The 26,421-nt window shown below is 36.7% G+C and overlaps 1 protein-coding gene across 2 annotated transcripts in view; it reads right to left on the reverse strand.

Moving 5' to 3' along the window:
- Positions 1 to 4,939: 4,939 nt before the first annotated feature.
- Positions 4,940 to 26,421, reverse strand: part of LOC124170643 — a 48,158-nt gene continuing 26,676 nt past the window's right edge. For both annotated transcript variants that reach the window (XM_046549505.1, XM_046549503.1), the window contains exons 11-14: positions 19,406 to 19,516; positions 15,701 to 15,913; positions 9,010 to 9,210; positions 4,940 to 6,658 (exon numbers count right to left, since the gene is read on the reverse strand). In XM_046549505.1, coding sequence (XP_046405461.1) covers positions 6,488 to 6,658; positions 9,010 to 9,210; positions 15,701 to 15,913; positions 19,406 to 19,516 — 696 coding nt within the window. In that variant the 3' untranslated portion in view covers positions 4,940 to 6,487. The remainder of the gene's footprint in view (positions 6,659 to 9,009; positions 9,211 to 15,700; positions 15,914 to 19,405; positions 19,517 to 26,421) is intronic.

Consider the following 26,421-nt stretch of genomic DNA (forward strand, 5'->3'; position numbering starts at 1 on the left):
TTTCTTGTTGTCCTTCAGTTTTTGTAAATGAAATTATCGTTTTCTACATGTTATATTGCGTCTTCGTCCTCTAATTTATGTATTGTTACCTGGCCACTATAAAATGGCAAGTATATGCTGTATGTGGTTCTATTTCTTTAAAATAAAAATAAAATAAAATTATATGGTACTCCATCATTAGAGATTGAAAGACATGGTAGAGTCGTAAAAATGCATGCCTGAGTTATTAGAATTAGAACCAAACAAGACAACACAGACTGGAAACTCAAACTGCACAAATCAATTAGCTCACACATTTCTGCCTAGAAAGAAAGACTTCACAAAATTACAAGATCTTACATGCTCGTCCCTAGCTCCCTTGTCCGTATTCTCTCCAGTGCCTCACTGCCAGGAAGGCAGAGAACCCAGAAACTCTCCATCCCCACCACGGCCTCCAACCTCCCATGCTTTCGCAGCCCCCTCCCCCCCCTTCCTCTCACTGAGCAGATGAGTCATTCTAGTTCCCCCAACACCGCTGGCAACACCCTCTGAAGGGTCGTTTTTTTGTCATTATTATTATTATATAATTTATTACTTCATATCTGCATATATCTTGGTTTTAAAAGTTGCATAAGACGAGTAACTTATCTAGAATTCTTTTGTTGTAATTGCTTTTTGCCAAAAAAATAAATTCAATCAATTAAAACGTTAAAAACTTTTATTATTATAAAATTATAATTTCCAATTTATGTCATTACACAAGCTAGATAGAAAAAATGCAGTGACTGTTGCACATTAGCGAAGGTTTCACTTTAATAGTTTCGTACTCATCACTAAAATTAGGAAAATCAGGGCAATCACCTTTCGCCATAAGGAAGTCTCATTCTTTAAATCAAAATACAAATAATTAATGGGCTGTTTAAAATCAAAATGAACAAATGCGAGATTGCAATATGTAAGGGAAAATTTAACTACTACCAAGAAGTGGATCATATCTAGAAAAGAAACAAATACTCTTCTAAAATCAAGTCTATATGTGCTTTGAAGAATTTTTGTTCAAATGATGAAAAATATGTACCCATTATAGTATAAGTCCACTTGAAAATCAAATCATTCAAGCTGATTTTCAACAGAAACTTCTGTTTACCTCTCGTATAGATTTTACCAAATGTATTTAGTTAAAATTATAAATAACAAACATTGGCAATAAGTATAGTTTATAATTGAAGCTATAGGTCATGTTACCAGCCTGAAAAAGTTAGTACCTACATCCATAGGCTTGAATTATAAACCTACTGTATGCATTACTAATAGAAGAGACGAAAAGATGAGTGGAAGAAAAGTGTTACAAGTAACTTTGCCAAATGCATTCAATTTTGCAAATAAATTTTATTTTTGCAGCAATAAGGTAGACATGTTTTGACTATAAAACAAAAGTTTCCACAAAATCTGGAGAGGTATATTTGAGAAAAGTTAAGTCATTAATTTTTTTTAACAAAAAGTTTAGCAAAAGAAGGAAATGGCATTAAAATTTGATATTTATTGCAATACATATAGCATTAGCTTTATGAAACAATAATGATGGCTCTACCACAATTGGAATAAGAGATAGTGAGGTATTTTATAATTTGGAGCACATTCTTTCTGTAAGAATGAGAACGAAGTAAAACAGTCTGGAATTTTTTGCTCATAGGGACTGCAGCCATCTAGAAATTTTGATAAAAATCAAATTTGATATATAAGGAGTCAAACATTTCTTGAATTTACTTGCATCAATTACCCTTCATCAAAAGGGAAAAAGAATCAACCACTTTCCACTAGAGCATGACGCCACAGCCCATTTTAGCTCATTGCTAAACATTTACAATACAGAATTTTAAAAATCAAGGAATTTTCCACTTGACAATGCTTGCTCTTAATGGACAATAATTTAGAAATGAAGTTTAATTATAACTTTTGCCATTCAATGCAACACCAATGATTACTAGGATCATTGAATATATCAAAAAGTCAACCATGGAAAATATGATAACTTCTTTTTAGCATCACAGGAAATAATAGCACAGAATGAGTCACACTAATGTGCGGAAGCCAAGAGAAATATGCTGTTTCTTTCCACTAGTAGAAGGGATATGGGAGTAGCACATTTTGATCTCGAGTCGAGTTGAATATGATAATTTCTGGACCAGGAAATACAACAATGGATGCTCCAATATATTCTCATTTTTCCAATCCCAATATGAATTTTCGATTCTAAATGCTTAGCTTGATGTATAAAGGAAAAGATAATGATTAACATTGATTGAGATTGTGTCAGAATTAAGGGATGAATGGAAATTAATGTGTCTAAACATTTCCATAGGAATATTTGAAATGAATTACCTCTAGTAATATGTCGAAAATTAAATTGTGTAATATATTTGTCCAAACTGCTGGGAAGAGCCCTGAGTTAAGGAATTTGCACAGTTATAATAAAAATTACATACTACATATACGCAAATTAATCATGTAATGTTTGATCCTTTCAAATTCTCATGGAGAAAAATCAATTGTTCTACAAGCTTGGGCAACAGGTTTTGACGTTTCCATGTTACAGTATTACTGCCTGCAGAAAATTGCTTACGTAGCAGTAAAAGTACATATGTACTTTCTTGCCAAAATTGCAAGATTCGAGAACCTTGAGAATTCTTATGAATAATTACCATATTTATCTGAATATAGTACCCCTTTCTTTCCAAAAATGACCACGGTAAAAGTAAAGGGGGGGACACATATTCAAACGCTTCTTTTTTATTTCCCCAAAACTGAAGCCTCAAAATTAGGGGGGTGGGGTCTGTATTTGGAGAAATACAGTTTATCAACAATTTATATGGATCTTGAATCTTCATGGATTTCAAAGTCGACTGAACAATAGAAATTAGCATTAGCTTTACAGAGTAAAAAAATTCCATTTTTCTCACACCCTCTCCTCCCCTGTGCCCCTATCCACGTTACATTATCAACCTTAGAAACTCTTGTTTTTTAAGTTCAAGAAAGAAAGTACAGCAGACTCCCGATTATCCGGCTGCAGTCAATCCGGGTTGCGGATTATCTGTGCATGATTTTCACTCTCGCTCAATTTTTGTCCGAGATCTTTATTTTTAAAAATTGGACGCAAAATCATCGGAATTACAGCATTATTGGTAGGATACAACGGGATTATTTCCGTTAGAATCCCCTTCGTAAAAAGGAAGCGATCACGCGCTAGCTGCATTCACGGGAGCACCTTGTTCCTGTTTTCCACGCCTCGCAGTGCGCGACCATGCTCCTTGATCACGGATACACCTCGCGCACCAGTTGCAACCCGGGCAACTTGTGCGAGATACGACTACATGGCGTGGTGCCTGACAGCGTAGTTTCTGACATCGAGCAATGGATTTGAAGCATTTGTGATAACTACTTTTCTGTATCTGAGATCACACAGCCACGGATGTGTGGGTTTCGAAAACGGGTCTTACATGGAGCATTAGTAATATGAGTACAACCATGTTATCGCTGCAAAAAAGATCACGAACTGGCAAAGAAAGCTCTCAATGAGTCCGAGAAGCACTCTTAAATAACAGAATAATGGCACAAATTGTTTGTTTTACGTAAATTATGAACATTACAAGACATTTACGTGAAAGTTTGGATTATCTGTGTTTTCTGATTATTCATGCAATCTCTCCCCATCATTAGCCCGGATAATCGGGAGTGTACTGTAAATGCAACAAAGGTATGAACGAAAATTAACATCAGACATACACAGTAATCAAAAAGGCTAAAAGATTTTGACATCAAACACTGGGAAAAATTGGCATTGTCTGCTAAAACCTTAAATTTGCATATTTTTCTTTTTTTCAGAATTCTTAAAAATTTTTTACGTATTCTCTCGGCTTTAGTAAAGAGAGTTGGGTAGGGTACAAAAACAATGTATAAAAAAGGAGGAGCAATGCAGCGGTCCACTAAGATTACTCTGAATACGCTGCCAGGTTGGAAGACAATCAGCTACCACGGCTGTAGAAGAGGTATTTAGCACCCACGTAGACAACTATAGGGTATACACCAAGTTGAAACTGCCATGTCAAGACATAAGAATGGCTTAACGATTTTAAAACGATATTATATATTTCATGAGCTTCATGGCAAAGCTTCCTGTGGGCAGATTGGTGGACCTGCTGGTCTCGACAGCTCTGAAACCGAAACTTCTCAACTCGATATTTGTAATGCTACTCGAAACATTCATGTCGAGTACCAACTACTCAACTCATATTTTCGAGCACTCACACATCCATAACTAGTAGTATGTATTTTAAAAATTTTGCGATGCTTTATTTTTCATAGCTATAGTTTAACAGAGAGATGATATATCTTTTGTGCACTTTAACCATCAATTAGTTTCCTTTATGACATTTCAACATCCCTGGATGCATACTCACGGAATACTTTGGATAAATGGTGCATTCACTTAATTGGGGGAGAATGTACAAGCCCTGATGTGTACCAATAACCAGATTAAGCACTTGAGCAGAATACATCAAATTCAACTTAATATCCATTGAAAATTCTGTCACTTGGATTTGAAGACCTTTTTACCTTATAACTTCTTATAACAGGAAAGTGATTCTTCTCTGGTGCACCAATACTTGCTGTGGACGATTTCTTGTGTGCTGCTCAAATGGGCAACAGTGTACCCCTCCCTGAAGCCTTTTCAGCAAGCTCCCATCAGCTCAGCGTGCTCATCATCCAAAATAAATGTATAATGGCATCAACTTAATAACAGTTTCTGTAAACATATCTTTTGTGGATTCATTACTTCATAATGATGAACTCCAGAGCAAAAAGATAGTCGATACCACAATTTTGTCGGGTGCACAGATAATAAATAGTTTTTAAATTTGCCTCATTAGCTTTAAAACTGATGAGTGAAATAAAATGAAACTTAAAATTATTAAACATCAGAATAGATTTTATTCCATCAGTCAAAGAATTACAAAAGATTTAATATAGTCTAATTTGTTTTAAAATCAAGTGGGCAGTCTTTGAGGTACTGGTCTTCAAACTCAGGTGACAGAAATTTGCAACAGATATAAGGCCATTTACACCGAGGACGATATTAACTATGAAGAAGTCATTTGGCTTAGCTGTAATTTCAACCCAGATCTCCCCATTGTCAGCCAAGTATGCTACCAGTTACACCACTAAGACTCTAGCTAGGTGATGGGCTTCCACGCCTTGCCTTGGCTTGGTGGTGTAACTGGTAGCGTACCACACCAAAATTAAGAACTTCTGGGTCTGTCTTGTATGATGGGTCTGAATCACAGCTAAGCTAAATGATTTTTTCACAGCCAATTTCAACCTTGGTAAAAGTAACTTTGCACCCATGTACATTGCATGTGCTGAGCCAATTGCTACATGCATGCTTTGGACAACTCCAAACTTTCAAGCACCGAGTTTTAAGTTGACTGTTTTGGTCAATTCTGTGCGCAACAGTGATTGAGTAAATCTCTGCAATTGCATTCCGTTCATTACTCTTGCCATGTGACCATTTTTACAATTACATTACCAATTCTCATTGCTATGGAATAATGTATATTTCAAATCATCATGTTATTTCAATGTATTTTTATGTCAAACCTATTACTTTCAGAGAAAAATACAATACTTAATAGTTTTTGGTGATAACATGTTAGTCTCCAAATAGTCTTCACAACAGCATTAGAAGAATAGAATTCAGTCTCAGTAAGTCAGAAACTGAAGCATATTAAGATATAAGTTAGTCACTAAAATTTGAGAAAATTTTTTCTCAAATATTACTGGTTTAAGTTATAATACATAAGGTATGAATTTAGTCTTTCCTAGTTCATATCATATTACCTAGAGCATAGCGGCAAAGTAATGATTAATGCTTGATAAGCAGTGTGAAAGATTTGACACAGGATGTGAATATTTAAAAAAATATTTTCTGACAAAGAGAAATCTGCATGAAAACATTTTCAAATGAGTCACACACTAAAAACTAACATTCATGTGAAAATCACTATAGCCAGATAATGCTACAGAACCATAAATGAGAGTTTTGGCCAAACATAGAATAAAAGAAAACATGTATACAATTGACAAGAAATGGGTGATGAATATCACATAAAAATGATTTTAACTAAAATTTGATTTTCCCATTTCATCAAGCAAAACTAGGGATTGATTTCTTTGCTTTGAGGTAAAATAAATAAGCAATCTGGAGGTGTAAATAATTCCTTTTTCCAGAATTTATCCCCATGTTAATTTCATACGTAGTCAAAACTGCAGTACCTACATTAAATACAGGATTGCCAACAAATGAATTTTAGTAACAGAAATTATGCATAAAATAATTCCCACATTTAATAAAATATGGATAGTTAGGTAAGTATGGATATACCCCAAGCTGCATTCAAATAACTGGAGCATATCCACATGATTAGATGAAAAAATGACTCAAAAGAAATGATCAAGATGAGTTTTCAGCAGGCGTGGGTGTTGACGACTGCGAGCTCTTGGCCCTCCACTGCTTCAACGATCCATGAGGTGAACTGGGCTGAAAGTGCTCATGCGCATACAGCAGAACTCCGATATTTCGGTGACCAGCCTCCATAGCTATGTTCAATGCTGTACTCCCATCCTGAAAATCAAATCTCTTTTAACACAGGTGAACGATACAGTTGGAATAATTTTTGGGCTACTAGTTTAAAGTAAAAATGTATAAAAAGAACGCCCAAATATTATATAGTGTTTTTCTATGATTTGTACACACAGTGCCTCAGGCCCAAACGATGATTTACCTTCATACAAAATTCAGTCATCTGCATTGCTTTCATTGTGAAGGAAATTTTTTTTTTCATTGAATGCTTTCGAGCATTCTGTAAAGGTCCTGTACGAAAAAGATAGAAATGCGATCCTATAATTTTAATAGATGTCTTTTTCAGTTAGGATAGAAAGAAGAGAGCCGCCATAAAAGCAAATTGTTACAGATTTGGGCTATTTGAAATTATAATGCACTTCTACCATAAAAAGCAGAAATGAGGCAAAGAAAAACCTAGAGAAGATTATGGGCAGAAGCAAATTGAGAATTTGAGAGGGGGAATTCACATTCAAGGCTGCCCTTATCAAAGCGTAGCATTTCACAAAGGTTGATGGCACAAGAGCTACCTCTGAGTAGCAGATGTCACAGAAATGGATCGCTCTATCAAAGAGTTATATAAAGGCACATTTCAGAGGGAGAGGTGGATTTATTGGATTTTGGTATGGCTCAAATAATTGAATTATATAATAGGGCGGATTGGAAAAATCGATTTTTTTCAAATCCATCAGGCCCAATGAAACAAAGTTGTGGGACCGATCAAAAATAGGGCCTGAAAAATTTGAGACCTCTCATGATCATTGCTGTTTGGTTCTTGCATATATGTCCATCACAGTTGGCAGACGCATTTTCCCCGCAAAAGTTCCAGTTTGAGTTTAGTCCTTAATGTTAATTTCATGAGGAAAGTAGGGATACAAATCGGCTAATTTCTCGCCAGTTTTATTTTCTTCGATTGAATTGATGAAGAAAATTTTTGATACTATTTCCCCATACAAAAATTGATGATGTTGACTCAACGTTCTCCAATGATTCCCTTTTTTTTCCCTCAGTTGTCGAATTTCTTTGGGATTCAATCCAGCAGCCATTATCTTTCGTTTCCTCTGCTTGTCTCTTAAAATAGGTACTTCATTAGGGGGAACCTTATGCTCCTTCTTGCACTTACACACACAAATATCGCATAATTTTAAATGTTCCTTTAACAGTGTTTGAGTTTTGTACTTCAATAAAACCCTGGTTTTGGCCTATTTGCATTTTCCATAAGTTTTAGTACTTCCTGTGGTACCGCTAAATCCATTTAGTCACACACATAATGGAAGAGAAGTGCGTCACCATAGTTCGCACACCTTCATAGACAGTCGAGAGGCCTCTTCATAGACTATAGGCTCCTTACCTGCATTCTTGGATCTAAAAATATTTCATCACTTCCCTAAAAATTGGTAACATCGATTTGTTTAACACCGATGAGATGCCAAGTAAGGGATAAATCATCTCACTACGCATCCTTCTTTACCTTCTACCATCTTCCGATTTAAATTATGAAAGATGAACGCCCTCCTAGCAGCACACGCAGAATGAATTTTGCTGTATTCGAGGCGTGGGAGGGGGAGAGGCAAGTGGGGAGGGGACGGGATCAGCCTACCACTCTTTTATCCACGACACAGTGTGGGCTTCCGAAAATTTTCTTTGCGGACTCAAATTAGGCATTTTGTGGCTAAATGATGGCAGATACGTCAAAATGCACAAAATGTTTGCCCTATAAGGGTAGTGACTCGACAAAATCTATAGGGAATGACCATAAAATATTATATTTTTCGAATTTTGACCCTACCCCCGAAATTGCATTTTAGCGAGGGTCAAGGGTTCACCTAGAGCAGCGGTTCCCAAAGTAGGGGTCGCGAGATACTAATAATATGGTGAACAACGTACTTAAACTTGGACGACCATTTTTAGGGGGTCGCGGCTAAAAAGAATGAGCTAAAATGGGTCGCGGAAAGAAAAAGTTTGGGAACCGCTGACCTAGAGGTTTCAAAATTTTCAGGCCTTAATTTTGATCGGTCCCACAACTTTTTTCCATTGGGCCAGATGGTTTTTTTTTAAAAATTTATTTTTCCCATCAGCCCTTTTATATAACCTAGGGGGGATATTATATTGTAGTGGCACAACAGAAAAAGTGGGCAGAAGAGGAACTGCAAAGGGACCATTTCTGGAGGCGTGAAGAAATTTATGGGGAACAGATACCAAGGTCAGTGGCACATTAAGAAAAAGGCATTGCAATTTGCTTGTAAATTATGAGGTAAAATGGCTAGTAGTTGTGTCATTACCTTAATGACCACTGGTCCTTTACCCTTCAGGTCACTAGAATTATGACATAGCAAGAAAAGGAGCATACGTACATTGTCCTCAATGGTGGTATCACAATCTGGCTGTGCAAGGAGAGTTCTCACAATATCAGCATGGCCATGCTCTGCAGCACACATGAGGGCTGTGCTCCCATCTTCATCCTGAATGTTCACATCAGCACCAGCTTCCAAGAGAAGTTGCACCATATCGAGTCGCCCATGCGACACGCTGAGCATCAATGCAGTTTGTCCATGCTGAAATTCAACGCTATCCATTAGATCCTTTTGAATTAGATCCCTTCCAAACTGTTGGCATGCAATATTATGAGTAAAACTACACCCATGCCTCGCTTAGCATGATTTCAGTTAGCTCAATTTTGAAACAGCGCAAATTCACTCCTCGGGGAAACATCCCTACATTGCTAAGCCTAATCAAATTTATATTTATCAAGAGAATGTTATAACCTTATAAGGTTAAGGATTAGGCTAAGCATCATACGGATGTTTCCCCAAGGAATGAATTTGTGCTACACCCATGTCTCGTATAGCGCAATTTCGATTAGCGCAATTTCGATATAGCACAAATTCGTTCCTCGGGGAAATATTGCAACGCAGTGTAGCCTAATCAAAAATTTTAAACGCTCTCGTGATAAAACGTGAACTTGCGCTAATTACACACGTAATTTCTATCAATTTACGCATATTAATATTATTTCTTGCCTCAAATCTTCTTTTTTGTTTATAAAATAATCGAAATTCATTGCTGTGCAATTGCCAAAAGTATTACTCGTCATTGGGTCCAGATAGCCGGCCTACCGAAGATTTATCTCGTCTCCTTAACAGAATGATAATAAATAATTTAGATCGTTAATTAAGCGTGGGGCTAGTGGAAATGAGTTTTTTTTTCAGCAATACGGTTTGAGACGTATTTTTGCCGTCGTAGGTTACCGGGCGATTGACTTCCAGGTAGAGGGTCTACGCTAAAGCCTTCAAGGTCATCGGTATTCACGGGGGAGAAATGGAGCGGTGGCCGAGTTGCGCATGAATAGCATCAACACATAAAAGGGTCCGCTATAGAGTCTCAAACACAATGGCTTCGTTCCATCCCCGCAGTCATAGGCCTTCTGCGTCTCAGGAATACAGTTCAGCAGAAGAAGGTGATTTAGATAGAACCATACAGAGTAAAAACCAAGAGAATACGGCAAAAAATAGGAATGCGTGTAGAAAAATCAAGAATTTATCAAGAAAAACCATAAACCTAGAAGAGGACTTGAGAGAGGTCAATTGCTTTGAAAATGGAGAGCGTCAAAGCAATATTGCGAGGAAGTTTAAACTCACGATGCCTTTTTTGAATAAAGACGAAGGTAAAATATCAGTGACCTCAGCCGCACCAACTTCAACCAAGCGGTCTACACATACGGAAAGTTCATGGTGAATCAGTACAAAAAGACGAGAGTGGTAATCGCTCCGAGACATTTAGTGAAAGCGGTTGGTTCCAGAATTTAAACGGCAAGCAGGTATTTTCAGTTCGGCGATATCAGGTGAATCTGCAAGTGTTGATAGCGCAGCCACCACAACGTTTTCTGATGAACTCCAAGCTGTTATTGAAAGTGGCTCCTTTCCCCCTCAACTAGATCTAGTGTTGACGAGACGATATTCTTTTGGAAAAGAATGCATTCTCGTTCATTCATTTTCAGGGAAGGAAAACCTGGGTCAGGTTTCAAGGCATTTAAAGACTGTTTCACGTAGCTGCTAATGACTCGGAGGACTTCAAATTAAAATGATTTATCATTCATAAACTCCGCTAGCTATGAAACGGCATTTAAAGTAGCATTTTCCTGTCATTTCGATGAGCTACAAAAGGGCCTGGGTGACACAACAGTTGTTTTTAGACTAGTTTTAAAAATCGTCAACTGCCGGCAACGCATTACGATCCCCTGAGATAGCAGATGTTAGCCCACCCGCACGACAGGATGGAATTTCGAAAGCACGTAAGAATTTTTTTTAACGTGGATAAAAGTCTTTGAATGCGTGAATACTATCTTTAAAGATGTTTTAAACTATAAATATTTATATAAAATGATGTTTCCTGGAGTTTAGGTCAATAAATTAAAAGTTAGCAGCCAACGTTTCGTTTTATTTTAAAAACATCTTCAGGGCTATGTTAGAAAAAAAAAAAATTATGAAACAATATAAAATGCAGAGAATTAGGCAATATACAATATATATACATAAAAAAGGAGCAATCGTGCCTTTTTTTATATAAACAATATAATTAATAGAAATATATATAAACATATATATATGAACAGAATGGATTATACAAAAAATTTTGACATACCTCTAAACTTTGAATACATTTATTGATATTTGGTTTCTACGGTATTGAAACAACCTAGGTTACCATTAATTTTGATGTATGACTGGATTTTTGCTAATAGGGTGGTTTCCTATCATTTTTTTATTGCTTTAATCGAAAGATTATTACTCCTGGAGTACGTATTTCACGCTTTTAGATTTTTAAATGACAACATCTATTTTTCGCGATTAAATGAAAAGTGAAAATTTTCAAGCGCGCGAAAACGCGACGCTCAAGTATGAATGCCGGGAAATATCTCCGTACGTCGTATTTCTGGTTCCCCCTCCCACCCGGTGTGGTGACCTTGAGGCGAGACTTAGCGCTGATACGTCGCAGGATGCTAGCGGATAGCCGAGTACCTTGCTGGATGGTAGCGCTTGGCTTAAAAAAGGTTTATTAATACCTTATCAAACGAGGAAAACTTTCCGACCTTAGCCAGTTTCAATAAGTGTTTATTAAGACATGTTTCCCTGAGCTCTGTGCCTCATGCATGCATTGGTAACCTCAGACGATGTATAACTCCTATCCTCTCGTGTAGAAACTAGGTCCCTGTGACGTCATGCGGAGTGGAATCGTATGGGCGCCAATCTGGCCTTTTTCAAATGAGGATAAAATTTGACCCTTGCCATTCGTCTAAACCGGTATTTCAAAAACCAAACAATTTGTGTATTATGAATACACTAATGGTGGGTAACGAATCGCAATCAATGCCTTTGGTTTTCTTTGATGAACGAAACTACCCTATTATGATATTCATTAATGGATTCAAACAAGATTTTACAAAGATCATTAATGGATTCAAATGGAAATGGATGTATGACATCAAAATTAATGGTAACCTAGGTTGTTTCAATACCGTAGAAACCAAATATCAATAAATGTATTCAAAGTTTAGAGGTATGTCAAAATTTTTTGTATAATCCATTCTGTTCATATATATATGTTTATATATATTTCTATTAATTATATTGTTTATATAAAAAAAGGCACGATTGCTCCTTTTTTATGTATATATATTGTATATTGCCTAATTCTCTGCATTTTATATTGTTTCATAATTTTTTTTTTTTCTAACATAGCCCTGAAGATGTTTTTAAAATAAAACGAAACGTTGGCTGCTAACTTTTAATTTATTGACCTAAACTCCAGGAAACATCATTTTATATATTAAAATAAGGTCAAGAAAAAGGAGAAAATATAAATATTTATAGAAATAATGTTTTCTAAGGCTATTAATGGGAATATAGATGTTTTAGAGGAAATTCAATACCAAAGACCTATGCTACCAGGAACGCATCCCTATCTTCCCTATGTTAAAACGCTCTCGTATAACGCAAATTCGTATAGCGCAAAGACCCCAAGGAACGCATCCCTTGCGCTATACGAGACATGGGTGTATATTGAAATCGAGCTAACCGATATTGCAATAAGAGAGGCATAGATGAATGTATAACATTCTCTTGATAAAACATGAACTTGTGCTAAGTACACACAACATTACTCTCATTTTACACATATCAATAATATTTCTTGCCTCAAATCTTATTCTTTGTTCATATATTCGTCGAAATCCATTGCTGCTGTGTGATGGCCAAAAAAATTAGTAGTCATACCGTCCAGATAGCCTACCTACAGAAGTAAAGGCTTCCAGGTAAAGGGTTCACATTAAAGCCACGGAAGAAGTTAAAGCCTTCAAGGTGATCGGTGATCACAGGGGAGTGGTGGCAGAGTTGCATATGAATAGCATCAACACATAAAAAGGGTCCAAGAGATCACACTGGAAATTCTTTCCCTCCCAACCATCGTAGGCCCTCAGTGTCAAAGGAATACAGTATGGTTGTTCAGGGGTAGAAGGTGATTTTGATACATATGCAAAGTTCACTTTCTAATGAACTCCAAGCAGTGATTGAGAGTGGCTCCTTTCCCTCTCAACTTATTTTCAATGTTGATTTGATGGGATTGTTTTGGCCATGTTTCAAGGCATTTAAAGACCGTTTCACATTGCTGCTTAGTACTAATGCCATGGGGGCTTCAAATTAAAGCCAGTTATGATTTATCATTCACAAACTCCACGAGCAATAAAATGGTATTCGAAGTAGCATTTGGATGGGCAACAAAAGGACCTGGGTGACACAAGAATTGTTTTAGGACTGGTTTGAGAATTCATCACCTGCCGGCAATGCATTGCAAATCCCTGAGCTAGCATGTTTGTTCCTAGATGTCAGCCCACCAACACATAAGGATGGAATTTCAAAAGTACGTTAGATTTTTTTTATGAGAAAAAATGTCTTTGAATGCGTGCTTACTACATTTAAAGGTATTTTGAACTATACAGTGGAACCTGTTTAGTACGTTTCTGAAGGGACCACAAAAAATGAACGTACTAACCAGGAAAACGTGCTAACGAGGAAAGTAAAAAATAGCAGTCGGGGTAATTGCAATCTGTGGAAAAGTCGTCATAATTACAATTACTATCGGTAGTTCTCGTAGGATCGCCTTCCTGAACTCTTTTCACCTTTAAAATAAAGAAAATGGGCGCTACATTGAAAAAAAATACCACGTGAATAAAAAATCACAATGTTTCATAGATTTCCCGAAGAAAATTACATGAAAACGGCGTCTTTCTCCCGTGATTTATCCTATATGTATTTATAGAAAGAGGACAAGTATAGCTAAGTCATTTCTTTTTTGTCACAGCATACTCGGAGAATATAACAGCAACCCTGAGTATGTCAACGGGTTGTTTTTAAACATCATAAAAATGGGACAAAATTATATTAACCTTAAATTACCGCAACAGCCGAACACATTCGCGCTTCTGGAATAAAGCCATATCGATTGTTATAGCGATCGATATATCGAATATTAACACGCAAGATTAATAGATTACGAGGTAATTACAAGAAGATTTTATATTATACAGTCGAAATTTACTTTTAAAATGTGTTTAATGTCGTCTGCTTTCGTGCCGAGATCAAGTATTTCTAAGCTAAGCTTCGCGTGGAGATCCAGAGCATCGTCTGCTCCCGCAGCAGTAGTCAAATACGCACGTACTACGTAGCATTGACGTCGTGCAGTACTGCTTTAGATAAAGTGGGAATTGGATAATACTCATTTCTTCATCATGATAGCTCGTGCGACCACTCGTGAAATTTGTGCGCAGTGGGCACTCCAGAGGCAACAGAAGGTGAGGAGCTCGGGGTGGGGAAAATTGGGGCTTCTCATTGGCTGCAGTTTTGCATAGTCAGAAATGGCCATATTTTATAATTCATCGCGTCATAAGAATTGAGAAATGCATTTGGATAAATCACGGTCGAAGAAAGATATGTGGAATGAATGCAAGAATTTTAATGGCTAGTAATAATAAATTAAATCATGAATTCGGAGCTTTACGACCCAGAAGATACCGGAGAACGAATTGCGGGTTGCGTCACGGCTAACAGTTGAGCGTACTAACCAGGAAAGCGCAATTTTTTCAAACGTACTAACCAAATACTTTTACCTGTATTTTGTTCCGATGGTACCGGGACCGAGAGAAATCGTCGTACTAAGGAGGAAAACGTACTAAGGAGGAACGTACTAACCAAGTTCCACTGTATATGTTTGTATAAATAAGGTTTTCTAAGGTTATTAATAGGAATATGGTTTATAGGAAATTCAATACCCAACACCTATGCTACCAAGAATGTATCCCTATCTTCCCTCTGTTAAAATGGCCTCAAATAATGCAAATTCGATTTCTATACAGACCTTGTGCTAAGTGAGGCATGGGTGTACTGTTTTAGGAACACTGATCTGAGCTTGTCTCCTTGTTTTAGACAAGATGTCTTTCTAGCATCGTAAAACATGTGAAAATAACTGGGATCAGGTTCTTTTACATGTTTTTAATCTCTTAATTGTTGACGTAAGGCATATTTAACTCATGTGAATGACTTAGGAGAATAATTATTCCAGTTAAATAGTTTTAGCTTGCAAAAAGGCAACATCTTAAAATGAAAAACATTCTGCAAAGGACTGAAAAAGGCTAAACTTGGCTTAAAGGTTTCATATTCAACAATGTGTTATTTAAACTTTGCTCGCCAAATAAAATTATGGAGACAGTCTGAAGTTTTTTATAGAGCTTTCCTGCTTATTGACATCTTTAATGAAATTATTTTCATTCACTTCCTGTGACTGTTCATTTAAATTTGCCATTATTTCAGACAACCCAAAAGTTCATCCTTGGAACAGAGTATCAAGAACCGATGGGGAGAACTGGATTGGTACCGAGAACCAAAAAATTTAAGAACAAACTCATACTTAGTACATGCAAAAAACTAAAAAAAAATAACTCAATACAATTTTGCACTTGGCCATAAACTTGCATACCAAAAATGTTAAACCAACCTGTTTGGCCCTCATGTTAACATCAGCCATTTGGAAAAGTCTTCTAACAACCTGGCGATCAGTTTCAGACCTAACTTCTGCTAATGACACAAGCATCACACATGTATATCCAGCTTGATTTGGCCTACGAATGTCACATACTTTAGAGTCCAAAAGTATGGACACCACATCAAAGTTTCCATGGGATACAGCATAATGCATTGCAGTATTACCCTGAAAAGGAAAGACTGATCATAAACCTGAACTACACATTCAAGATAATGTACAAATACAGTAAAACCTTGATTTCACTCAGTTAAAGGGACCAAAATATGGGTACTATGTAATATCTTAATTTGTAAAATCAAGAGTAGGTGATGAGATGCACTATAGGTTTCCCCGAACATATATTTTGTTCGCAAAGCCTTAAAAGGAAATTATCTTTGGATGAGACTTTTTTTTACTTTTCCTGATGGAGTGAACGAGAATACAGTGCTCCTCAAGGGAATTGTCCATCAGCTGGACCAACTAATGGACAAATGGCAAGGCCCCTTAATTTTCAAAAATTCATAAAATTTTAATGAAATTAATAAAATTTATATTTACACTTTGTTTTGCACATTTTAGTAAAATGAAGAGTATTCTATTCACTTGTATTTTTTAATTGTAATTAAGAAGTTTTGAGATTATTGATAGCAATAGTGGTGATTAATCAATGTTGCTGGAATAAAAATTCTTCTCCACCACTGTGTAGTTTTTATTTACATACTAAATAACAATCTTCAAAACCAGTAATTCCACCATTGTGAAGAAAATGATCAAAATTAATTTTGATGCTGCATATTAAACATAGTTCTCATCAAGGTGATATTTTTTCAGTATTTTTTATTCTTGATCGGAAGGTCAAACCGTTTACCACCTAAATAAATAATTATGGGGCTATCATGCACAGTAGAACCTAATACAGTGGATCCCCGATCTATCATTCCCGCATTAATCATTTTCCCGCTTTCATCATTCGCCGCTCCTGGTCCCAAATTAAGTTCCATAAAGACAATGTAATTTTTTCCTGCATCTATCGTTCCCCGAAGTATCGTTTTCCTGCATTGATCGTTTGAAGATAGCGGTCCCGTCGTATAATTTTCCCGCATCCATTTTTTGACGAAAATGAGACGAAGTGTTTACAACATGTTATTTATGGCTAAAAATGACAGACACATAGTTTGAATCTTCCCCAGGAGATTGAAATACGATAGGGAGAAGCTGAGTGCCGTGGGATAGTTACATTAGCACATTTCCCAAGATCCGCTATCCCCCTCCATTCAGCACTCGCCTCCCCCCTCTTAAGCTTTCCTCTCCTCCGAAATAAAAAAAACAGTCCCAGCTCATGCTGTGATCGAATTACGAAGACCTTAGCTTCGAAAGAAAATATCCAGTTACACGAGAACAATAGAAACGTGTTTCACGCCTCTCCGCTTCTCGCCCCCTGAATTTTTTCAGCCTTTCTTCTTCAAAGTTCCCAGTTTCTGGAGGTCAAATGCTGCATGAATCACCTATTAGCCCAAAAGGTGTCTAACAATGAATTTCGGCAATTGGCATTATACTTTTATTAGATTGAAATATTAGTAATGTGCATGTAATTCAAAAAAAAGAATGATACCAAGCACAACATATTTCTAACATTATTTAAGCATTTAAAGCAAGGAAATAGTTGGAATAATACAATGGTGATTTCTGGCGCATATCGATATCCTCGCAGCTGATAGTGAGTTTCACGGCAGTTGATGAGGCATTTTTTTCGAAAACAGGGCATCTGGTTACAATTTACGAGTTATGCTACAAGTCTCACTTGTCTGAGTTGCTAATGAAGCGATGTCTTCTCAGGATATTTTGTTTCTCCCTACTAGCAATCTGAATTCATCTGCTATTCTAGAGCTATGCTACTTATTGTTAGAAATGAGTGGATAAGTTTCCTTCTCTATAGGATAAAAAATGTCATTGCGCAGTCATATGGTCATGCTTCACCCTCTGCAGTAAGCTCTGCTTACGCCATACGCATTATTGCTGAACTTCACCTCCTACGAGTGGTTCCGCACTTTCCAGGGTGGGTTGACTTAAAACCAGCGAGTGTTTTCCGTGTGGGTTCAATAAAGTCCGGTTTCATTTATATTAGTTTTATTTTTATTCGTCTTCGGACCATAGCCCTTCTGATGAAACAAGTGAGAACTTTAAAAGATGGACTGAAAATAATTGACGATGAGGAAAAGATTCCGGGCTAGAAGCACGTGAATATCACGGAACGCCTCGGTATGTCCACTAGCACATGACGGCAGGGGTGGGGGTAGAGCGAGATCCCTGGTGAAAACAAGAAGTGGGATGAAGCTGAGGATCAGGTGGGCGTGCCACTGACGATTAACACAACATTGCCTCAATCATATTAAAAATTTAATTACTAGAAAGGAACATTTCAAATAATCAACTATTTTTGGCCTTCTTGATCCATCTTATAACCAATCACTGCATCGGAAAAAGCAGTTGTTTGAGGCATAACATGCACATTTCTCGTAAATACGTGTACTTGAAATGGCATTTGATGGATAAGAATTTTTACATCAGACAGAAATGCATAATAGCAGTGAAAATTCCGAGTGGAGTGCAAACATTTTTTAGCAATCGTGTTCCTTTAGGATATTTGAAAGAGATATAAGTCAAATCAACAATATGACCTAAGTGTTTCGATAAAGTAGTAATATTCCTGTAATCAACTCTAAATCTTGTTTGAATCCATTAATGATCTTTGTAAAATCTTGTTTGAATCCATTAATGAATATCATAATTAGCAAAAATCCAGTGTTTCCTGGGACATAGGCAACCCGTCCAAACATCCCCGCATCGATCATTTTCTTACATTCATCGTTTTTTTCATCCATGCCCCTGAAAAACGATAGATCGAGGTTCCACAGTAGATGGTATTTTTGATTCTTCACTCTTCTCAGGAGCAACTACAACTGAGCAATATAAAGAAAGAAATTCCCCAGAATGGAAGAAGATCTAACATTAATAGTCAGTGATACTCGATTACACAATTACTGCTGGAAGGTTTTATTTCTATTTGCAGCGATAAAATAATATTTTAAGATCATTGAACTTGATAATTGAGTGTATTGATTCAATAACAAAATGCATTCAAACTGACTCCACGCAACAACATGTAAAAAACTGTCTTTAAAACATGATACTTCATCTATTAATACTGCTGGTTGGTGATTTAAGTCTAGTATTACTGTTAGTGAATTCTGGTCAATATGGCTGCCCTGCTGTAATTAAAAGTGTTGTATTTAATCTAAATTACTCATTTCTACATCAACAATAGGGTAACAATTATATGCTCCACAGTTATGCTATTTTGAATGAATTAGAAAGCCTTTTTGAATCAAATAAAAGAAATGAGCATCATATTCTATTTGTTACATTGATGATAATTAAAAAGTTCATTTGCAAATAGATGGGACTAATAATTGAAATTTTTGTTGAAAACATAAAATATACCATCGTAACTTGAACTCAACTCAAAACATGCAAATTTCAGCCCAATCTGACTTGAAATATCCTTAAGCTGATAATTTGGTGATCACATACCATTGCTTAAAGGTATCATTTCAAGGGTTAAAATTAGAGTCCTTAAAGCATATGACAATTTTATAGAAAAAAAATAAATTCACTCACAGTGTTATCAGGTAGATTAACGACATACTCGAGTAAAGCAACAGATACATCCTCAAAGTAATCAAGATAATCTTCTACGTCCAAAGGATCAGCCATGGCAGTACTGGAAATCTAAGTAAATAAAAAAAGACCAAATTGATTAAAGATCTTTCATGACAGTCCCATGGGACAATTTCACATGTACAATTGCTCCAAAGGCCACCTGTATAGGGACTTATGAACACATTACCATAACTGCAATATGGTTAAAACAAGGAGGTTGCAAATATCTGGATGGGGCACCACTGGTTTCGAGCGTGGCCTTAAGTGTGGCTGGAATGAGGGGGCTTGGGTAGGACAAGCCACGCCAAAACAAAACTTTGACCAAAACATTGACAATCCCATAAGGGTCAATGCTTACTGTTTTACTGTTTGGTGAAATTTTTGGTCATAACTCATTAATACATTAAAATAAACCCTGGAACGCACAATATAAACCTTTTTTTCTTACTTCATTGTTAGGCTTTGCAAAGTTATGCCTTTAATATCTTTTCCCAGGGAAAAATTATTATCAATCACCATCTTTACATTCTACAACCAGCTCAGCTGGAAATAAAATTTTACGAGAGTAAACTAGTCATTTACCTGCACTTATACAGGTGTTGAATTTTATTATAGCCAATAGAAATGAACAAATACAGTAATAAAGCATATTTTCAAGGATATTCCCCACCAGTAAAGTGGCTAACAGACACAGAGTTTATACCTTAATAGAAGTATTGCGAATGATGAGAAAAATCCTATGACAATCAGAGCCGAACTACTAATGATTATGATAGCATTTCTCACTTAATTTATTTCATTTTTAGAACAAAACTTAGCTACCTCAAAATATCAGTCGGAGACTGAATCAAAAAATTTTCAAACTAAGTTGGCAGAACTTAGACCATGTCAAAAACACGGAAACAGCTCCTCCAGATATTTACTACCTCCTTGGGTTAAAAGCATAACTATGCAGAATTTTTTTCCAAAGTTTTGATTTTACACTTCAGTAAAACCATGACTCCACAAAATTCAAGGAAACAAAAATAAGAGAATTTGCTTTTTTGAAATTTTGTTGATGAAAAGCTAAAATTTTGTAGCTACATACTCAATATGATACATCATTCGTTTGTAAGAAGGATTTTCTCACTTGCCACTCAATTATGAATAAATGTTTACTATGTAAGTGCAAGTCCTTACATCCCAAAATGAAATGAACCTTCTCCAAAATTGCATAACAACATTCATGTTAACATTTGGGGGATAACGTCAGGCAAAGAAAAGACCTGCCCAATTAATTTTAACATCATTCCTCTTTTCTGAACGGACTAGCTGGCCATGGTCCAGAGTGGATTTAGCTGGATCATACACTATACAATGGGACAAAAATTTTTCACCACAAAACATACAGACTGTCCCACAGGTCATGTGTCATTTTTCGATTTCGATTTTTTTAACATTGAAACCCCATAGGACAAATTCAAAATTTTGGTTGTGACCCACATTCTGAGGTCAAAAGGTCAAAATTGTAAAATTTTGCTTGCACTCAACAAAACCTAGGACTTTTTCCCATAAGTATGCCAATTTTCATGAATATTGCTCAAGGCGAAGTGACTAAAATTAGAAGTCAAAAATGACACACAACCTGTGGGACAGTCTGTATATCCCTGTGCATTTCAATACTCACTTCCTACCTCCTTTGATAGCCCTCAATTCACCCAATCTAAGAGGTGTGCAATCTCAGGAAATCAACTCAGTCCTTCCTAAAGTCAAATTTTTCTTGGGCTACTTGAATGGTCTTTCCTCTCCTCATACCCACTACATCGTATCCTCAGAGTTCAAAACATTGACAAAAACCTCCACCTGTAGCCCCATGATGCAGATTCCTAGATGACCATCTCTTCCCTCAACACATCTTCTTCCATTAACGTAACTTTCCATACACCTTCCATACACATAACATTCCTTGATGTGGATATCTCCCTTTCTATTAAAACACTAAACAACTTGGTAAATATAAAAAACACTTTCCATCGCCACGAAAACCTTCACTTAAAGAGTCCCTAATCTCTGTTATTGCTGGCGATCTGTAAGAATGAAGTGAACATAGAGTGCTCGGTCTCAAATTCATGTAGTAAACTGTCGTTTGATAAATAAGTAGTTCATTTTGGTGAAAATACTGTGGCATTAACATTCACGAAGGCTCGATTTTATTTCCTCGGTTGGCAGCGCACTCACACATCCGTGAGTTGCACAAATAGAGAGCATATAAAGGTAGACACCATGACCATGGCCATAAAATGCAAAACACGTTTAAGCAAGAAAATGAAAATTATAGAGCAATACGAGAGTGGAGTAATTAATTTATCTTCCTATCCACTCTTCACAATTTTAAAAAAACCAAAGGACACACAAAAGCAGATCATGAAGATTAAGAAGGGGCTTTGTTTGTGTGGTTTTTCCCACTTAAATCTGCAGGAACTAATGAGAAAGGGGCTATGCTTAAGGCTAAAGCTGAGTATTTCAGTGATAGAATGAGAATCGAGAACATTGAGAGTTCGGAAGGCTGGTTATACTAATTTGAAGCACGAAAGCATTATCTTCCTTCATAATTGCTGGTGATGCCTATGGTGTAAACCCGAAGTCGTGGAAGAAAGGACTCCGATCCTAGCAGAATATATGAAGAGCTGATGCTACACTTTTAGTTTATTTAATTAAAAAAATCTGCATTCCTCTTTCATATTTCACAGTCATTATTGAGAATGTTAAACCAATTAATTCCTACTCATAAGTTCTGTTGACCTCAGGGTCCATCAGACGTGTAAGCCTTTTCATTTCTCTGTCGCATATATTATCCATGTGTGTTATAATAGTTGCAGTTTCTTGCAGCTAGCTTTTGTTTTACTTAAGTGACATCAGCATAATATCTGCGTTATATTTTTCGTGAAATAATATCAAGTTAATTATTTTCTTATATTACCAATTTTAATTCTAATCGTTTTTATAGCAGTGAGGCGGATACACACTGTGTATTATTTCAATGACGTCCCGGGCATTACACTCATTGGCAATTTTAATCACATCATGCAAGCTTAGTAGAATTTTTGGTGCAGATGATGAAGATATTACATTGGATGATAGAAAAGGTCTTCCTTGGCAGGATCATTCTACCACCTTCCACCATTTTCGTCCACAGAAACAATCTCAATACGTTATTTCACGTAACTTCTGCTAAACGAACAGGAACAATAAACAGACACCAATGGAAGCATTTGTGGCATTAAAAAATTGTGATACAGTTTTATCGGTAATTGTTTGAATTTTCAGTGGAAAATACCAAAATAATAGAATTATCACGTAAATGCACTAATTAAGTACATAGAAAAATGGATACTTCGGTTGTGCATTGGCATAATGATTGAAAAACCAATGCTTTGCATGATTTTTATTCAGTACACCGCTTATAAATTGTCTGAATACAGCAGACTCCCGATTATCCAGCTGCTGTTTAATCGGGGTTGCGGATCATCCGTGCACGAGTTCAAGGTCCTTTGAAGTTTTCTACAATCTTTGTAAAAAAAATAAAATCGGACACAAAAGTAACAAGACATTTGCATTTTTTTAAATACACCGGGCTAATTATTTACATAAGCATTCCCATTTTAAAGGGGAATTATTTTATTTACTTCCTGATAAGGAATGTTTCAAGTTAACTTGGACGTCTGCTCTAGCATTGTAGATGACAATCAGTGGAAGGAAAATCTCTTGATTATTAGAAGATATTAAATTACAAGATTCTTCAATGGTTAATCATTCGTAAATTCAGAAAAATGTAACCTACAATCTTTAACTGTATATTTTATAACGCAAATGCGCTATTATTGCCATGGCCTTGCATGCGGTTGAATATGGCCTAAGGGAACTGGAGATTTCATCACACTTGGGCATGTTCACGCCATTACCAGTGAAGACCTAACTGGAGAGGAAGGGATTTGTAGAAGTGGAAGTAGAGATAGCATGACTCATAGCAAAGCACTCGCCTGCATACACAATTTGCCATAAGTCCTGGTTTCCTATAACTGCTACTGCACGATGGCGTAATTGAGCACCCGTTACCTTCACGGGAATTCCGTACTCCTCTTTTCCAAACATTGCAGTGCTGGATCGGGCTCAGTGGTTATGGATCCGCGTCTCACAGTAGTTGCATCCTGGGCAACTTGTGTGAGACGCAACTTAGCATGGTGCCATCGCCCAGTGGTTTCAAAGCATTTGTGTAAACCACGTTCCTGAATCCGTGACCTCACAGCCACGGGTGTGTGATTTTCGGAAACCAGGTATTACATATAGAAGCAGAAATATGAGTACAATCACGTTATCACTACGAAAAAGATCGTGGTCGGGAAGAGAAAGCTCTTGACTATTCCAGAAAGCAATCTAAAATAATAGACAATGTGGGTAAATTATAATAGATTGCTTGATTTACATAAATTATAAAAATTACAAGAAATTAAAGTAAATTTTGAAATATCCATGTTTTCCAATTATTCGTGCCGCCTCCCCGTATCATTAGCCCGGATAATTGGGAGTGTAATGTAGTTGTTATTTGGTAGGGAGTGATGCAAAAAAACATAGCCTTTCATCTTGATTTATGCTTGCGTTTATTGGATAGAAATTTCTCCGTCGCTGCACCAATCCTGTTCTCACATAAGTGTTCACAATAGGTATATAGGCTATATCTGCTCCACCTCCAGTAAAGCGACAATTAGCTATAGCAAGTGTTTATTTGAGCACCGTGGGGTCACGTTTTATCAAGATTGCACTGTACTGGTTAAACGTTCGAAAAGTAGACAAAACTGATATTGTCGACATGATGTACTCTCAAAATTATCCAAAAAATTCCACCACATACCAAACATATTGATTCTGACTAGTTACGCCGTTTTTACAGTTTTCTTTGGCAGTCAAAAAATATAAGAACGGGAATAAAATCACCTGAACTGGGGAAATTAATATTATATTAAATAGAAAATCCCCAGTTTCTTTCTTTAAAGATGTTCATGCTCAACTGGATTGTGCCTGATAATGACTATCTACCTGTTAAACTTCATTAAATACCACGGACAACGAGTGCTGTGTTTACAGAGTTATTTAGGAGGGATTACATGCACTCATTAAACCGCGCTTCTACTGTATTATTATTGAAGCACTCTACCATTGAAGTTGGGTTAACATGGAGCTTATTACAGATTACCCAGGTGTGTCACCCTCCCAAACTGGTCTTCCCTCTTCTATTCACAATAAGGCCCAGCCCCTTTCATTCAATCTATAAATCTTATTTTCTTCCTTCCTCATCCTCATTTTTCTTATATTCTTCCCCCTAACACTCCTTTTAACATCCCCTCTCTCCTCAGTAATTGCTCTATCTAAACTTTGTCTTCTCTGTATCTCATCTAAGCTTCCTTTCCTCACCCAGCATTTCATCATTCCTCCTCTCTATCCACTTCACTTTCTCCTTTCTTCTCCAGACCCATACCTCAAATTCCTCCACTCTTTTCCGCTCCTCCTTTTACAAATGAGTCACCTGCCCTTCCCTGCAGATGTCTCTTTTCCTAAGGATGCCCATTTACTTTTCCCAATCAAATGTATCACATTTTTTTTTTCAAAATCCAAGAAGGTAGAGTACACATCCTGGTTATAATTGAGGTTCCTCTCCCCAATGGTCCTCATTACCAATACAGTGGAACTTGGTTAGTACGTTTCTGAAGGGACCACGAAAAATGAACGTACTAACCAGGAAAACGTACTAACGAGGTAAAGTAAATAATAGCAGTCGGGGTTATTGCAATCAGTGAAAAAGTCGTCATAATTACAATTACTATCGGTAGTTCTCATAGGATCGCCTTCCTGAACTCTTTTCACATTTAAAATCAAGAAAATGAGCGCTACCATGAAAAACAATACCATGTGAATAAAAATCGCAATTTTTCATGGACATCCCGGAGACGATTTCATGATTACGGCGTCTATCTCCCGTGATTTATCCTATATATATTTACAGAACGAGGACGAGTGAAGCTCAGACAAGCGAAGACAAGTCATTTTTCTTTCTCACAGCGTACTCGGAGAATATAACAACAACCCGGAGTAAGTCAACTGGTTTTTTAAACATCATAAAAATTGGGCAAAATTATATTGACTTTCAAATTACGGCAACAGCCGTAGACATTCGCTTCTGGAATGATACCATTTCGATTGTAAATCGATCAATATATCGACTGATGACACGCAAGATTATTAGATTACGACGTAATTACAAGAAAATTTTATATTAAACAGTTGAAATTTACTTTCAAAATTTGTCTAATGTCGTCTGCTTTCGTTCCGAGATCAAGTTTTTTTAAGCTAAGCTTCGCGTGGAGATCCAGAGGATCGTCTGCTCCCGCAACAGTAGTCAAGTAAATACGCACGACGTCGAGTTTATGGAGCAGTACTGCTTAAGATAATGTGGGAATTGTCTAATACCGTTAAGACCACGGCCGTCTTTAAACCGTGGTTAAGACTCATTTCTTCATCATGATAACTCGTGCAATAGCAACAATTGCCCACTCACGAACTTTGTGCGCAGCAGTGGGCACTCCCAAGCGCTCCAAAGGCAACAGAAGGTGAGGAGCTTGGGGTGGGGAAAATTGGGGCTTCTTATTGGCTGTAGTTTTTCATAGTCAGACATTCCCGAAAAATGGCCGCATTTTATTATTCAGCACGTCACAAGAATTCAGAAATGCATTTGGATAAATTACGGTAGAAGAAAGAGATGTGGAATGAATGGAAGAATGTTAATGGCTAATAATAATAAATTAAATCATGAATTCAGACGTTTGCGACCCTTAAGAAGACACTTAAGAACGAATTGCGGGTTGCGTCACAGCAAGCAATTGAGCGTACTAACCAGGAAAGCGCAATTTTTTCAAACGTACTAACCAAATTCTTTTACCTGT

Source organism: Ischnura elegans, chromosome X (genome assembly GCF_921293095.1).
Source record: "Ischnura elegans chromosome X, ioIscEleg1.1, whole genome shotgun sequence".
NCBI classification, from domain to species: domain Eukaryota; kingdom Metazoa; phylum Arthropoda; class Insecta; order Odonata; family Coenagrionidae; genus Ischnura; species Ischnura elegans.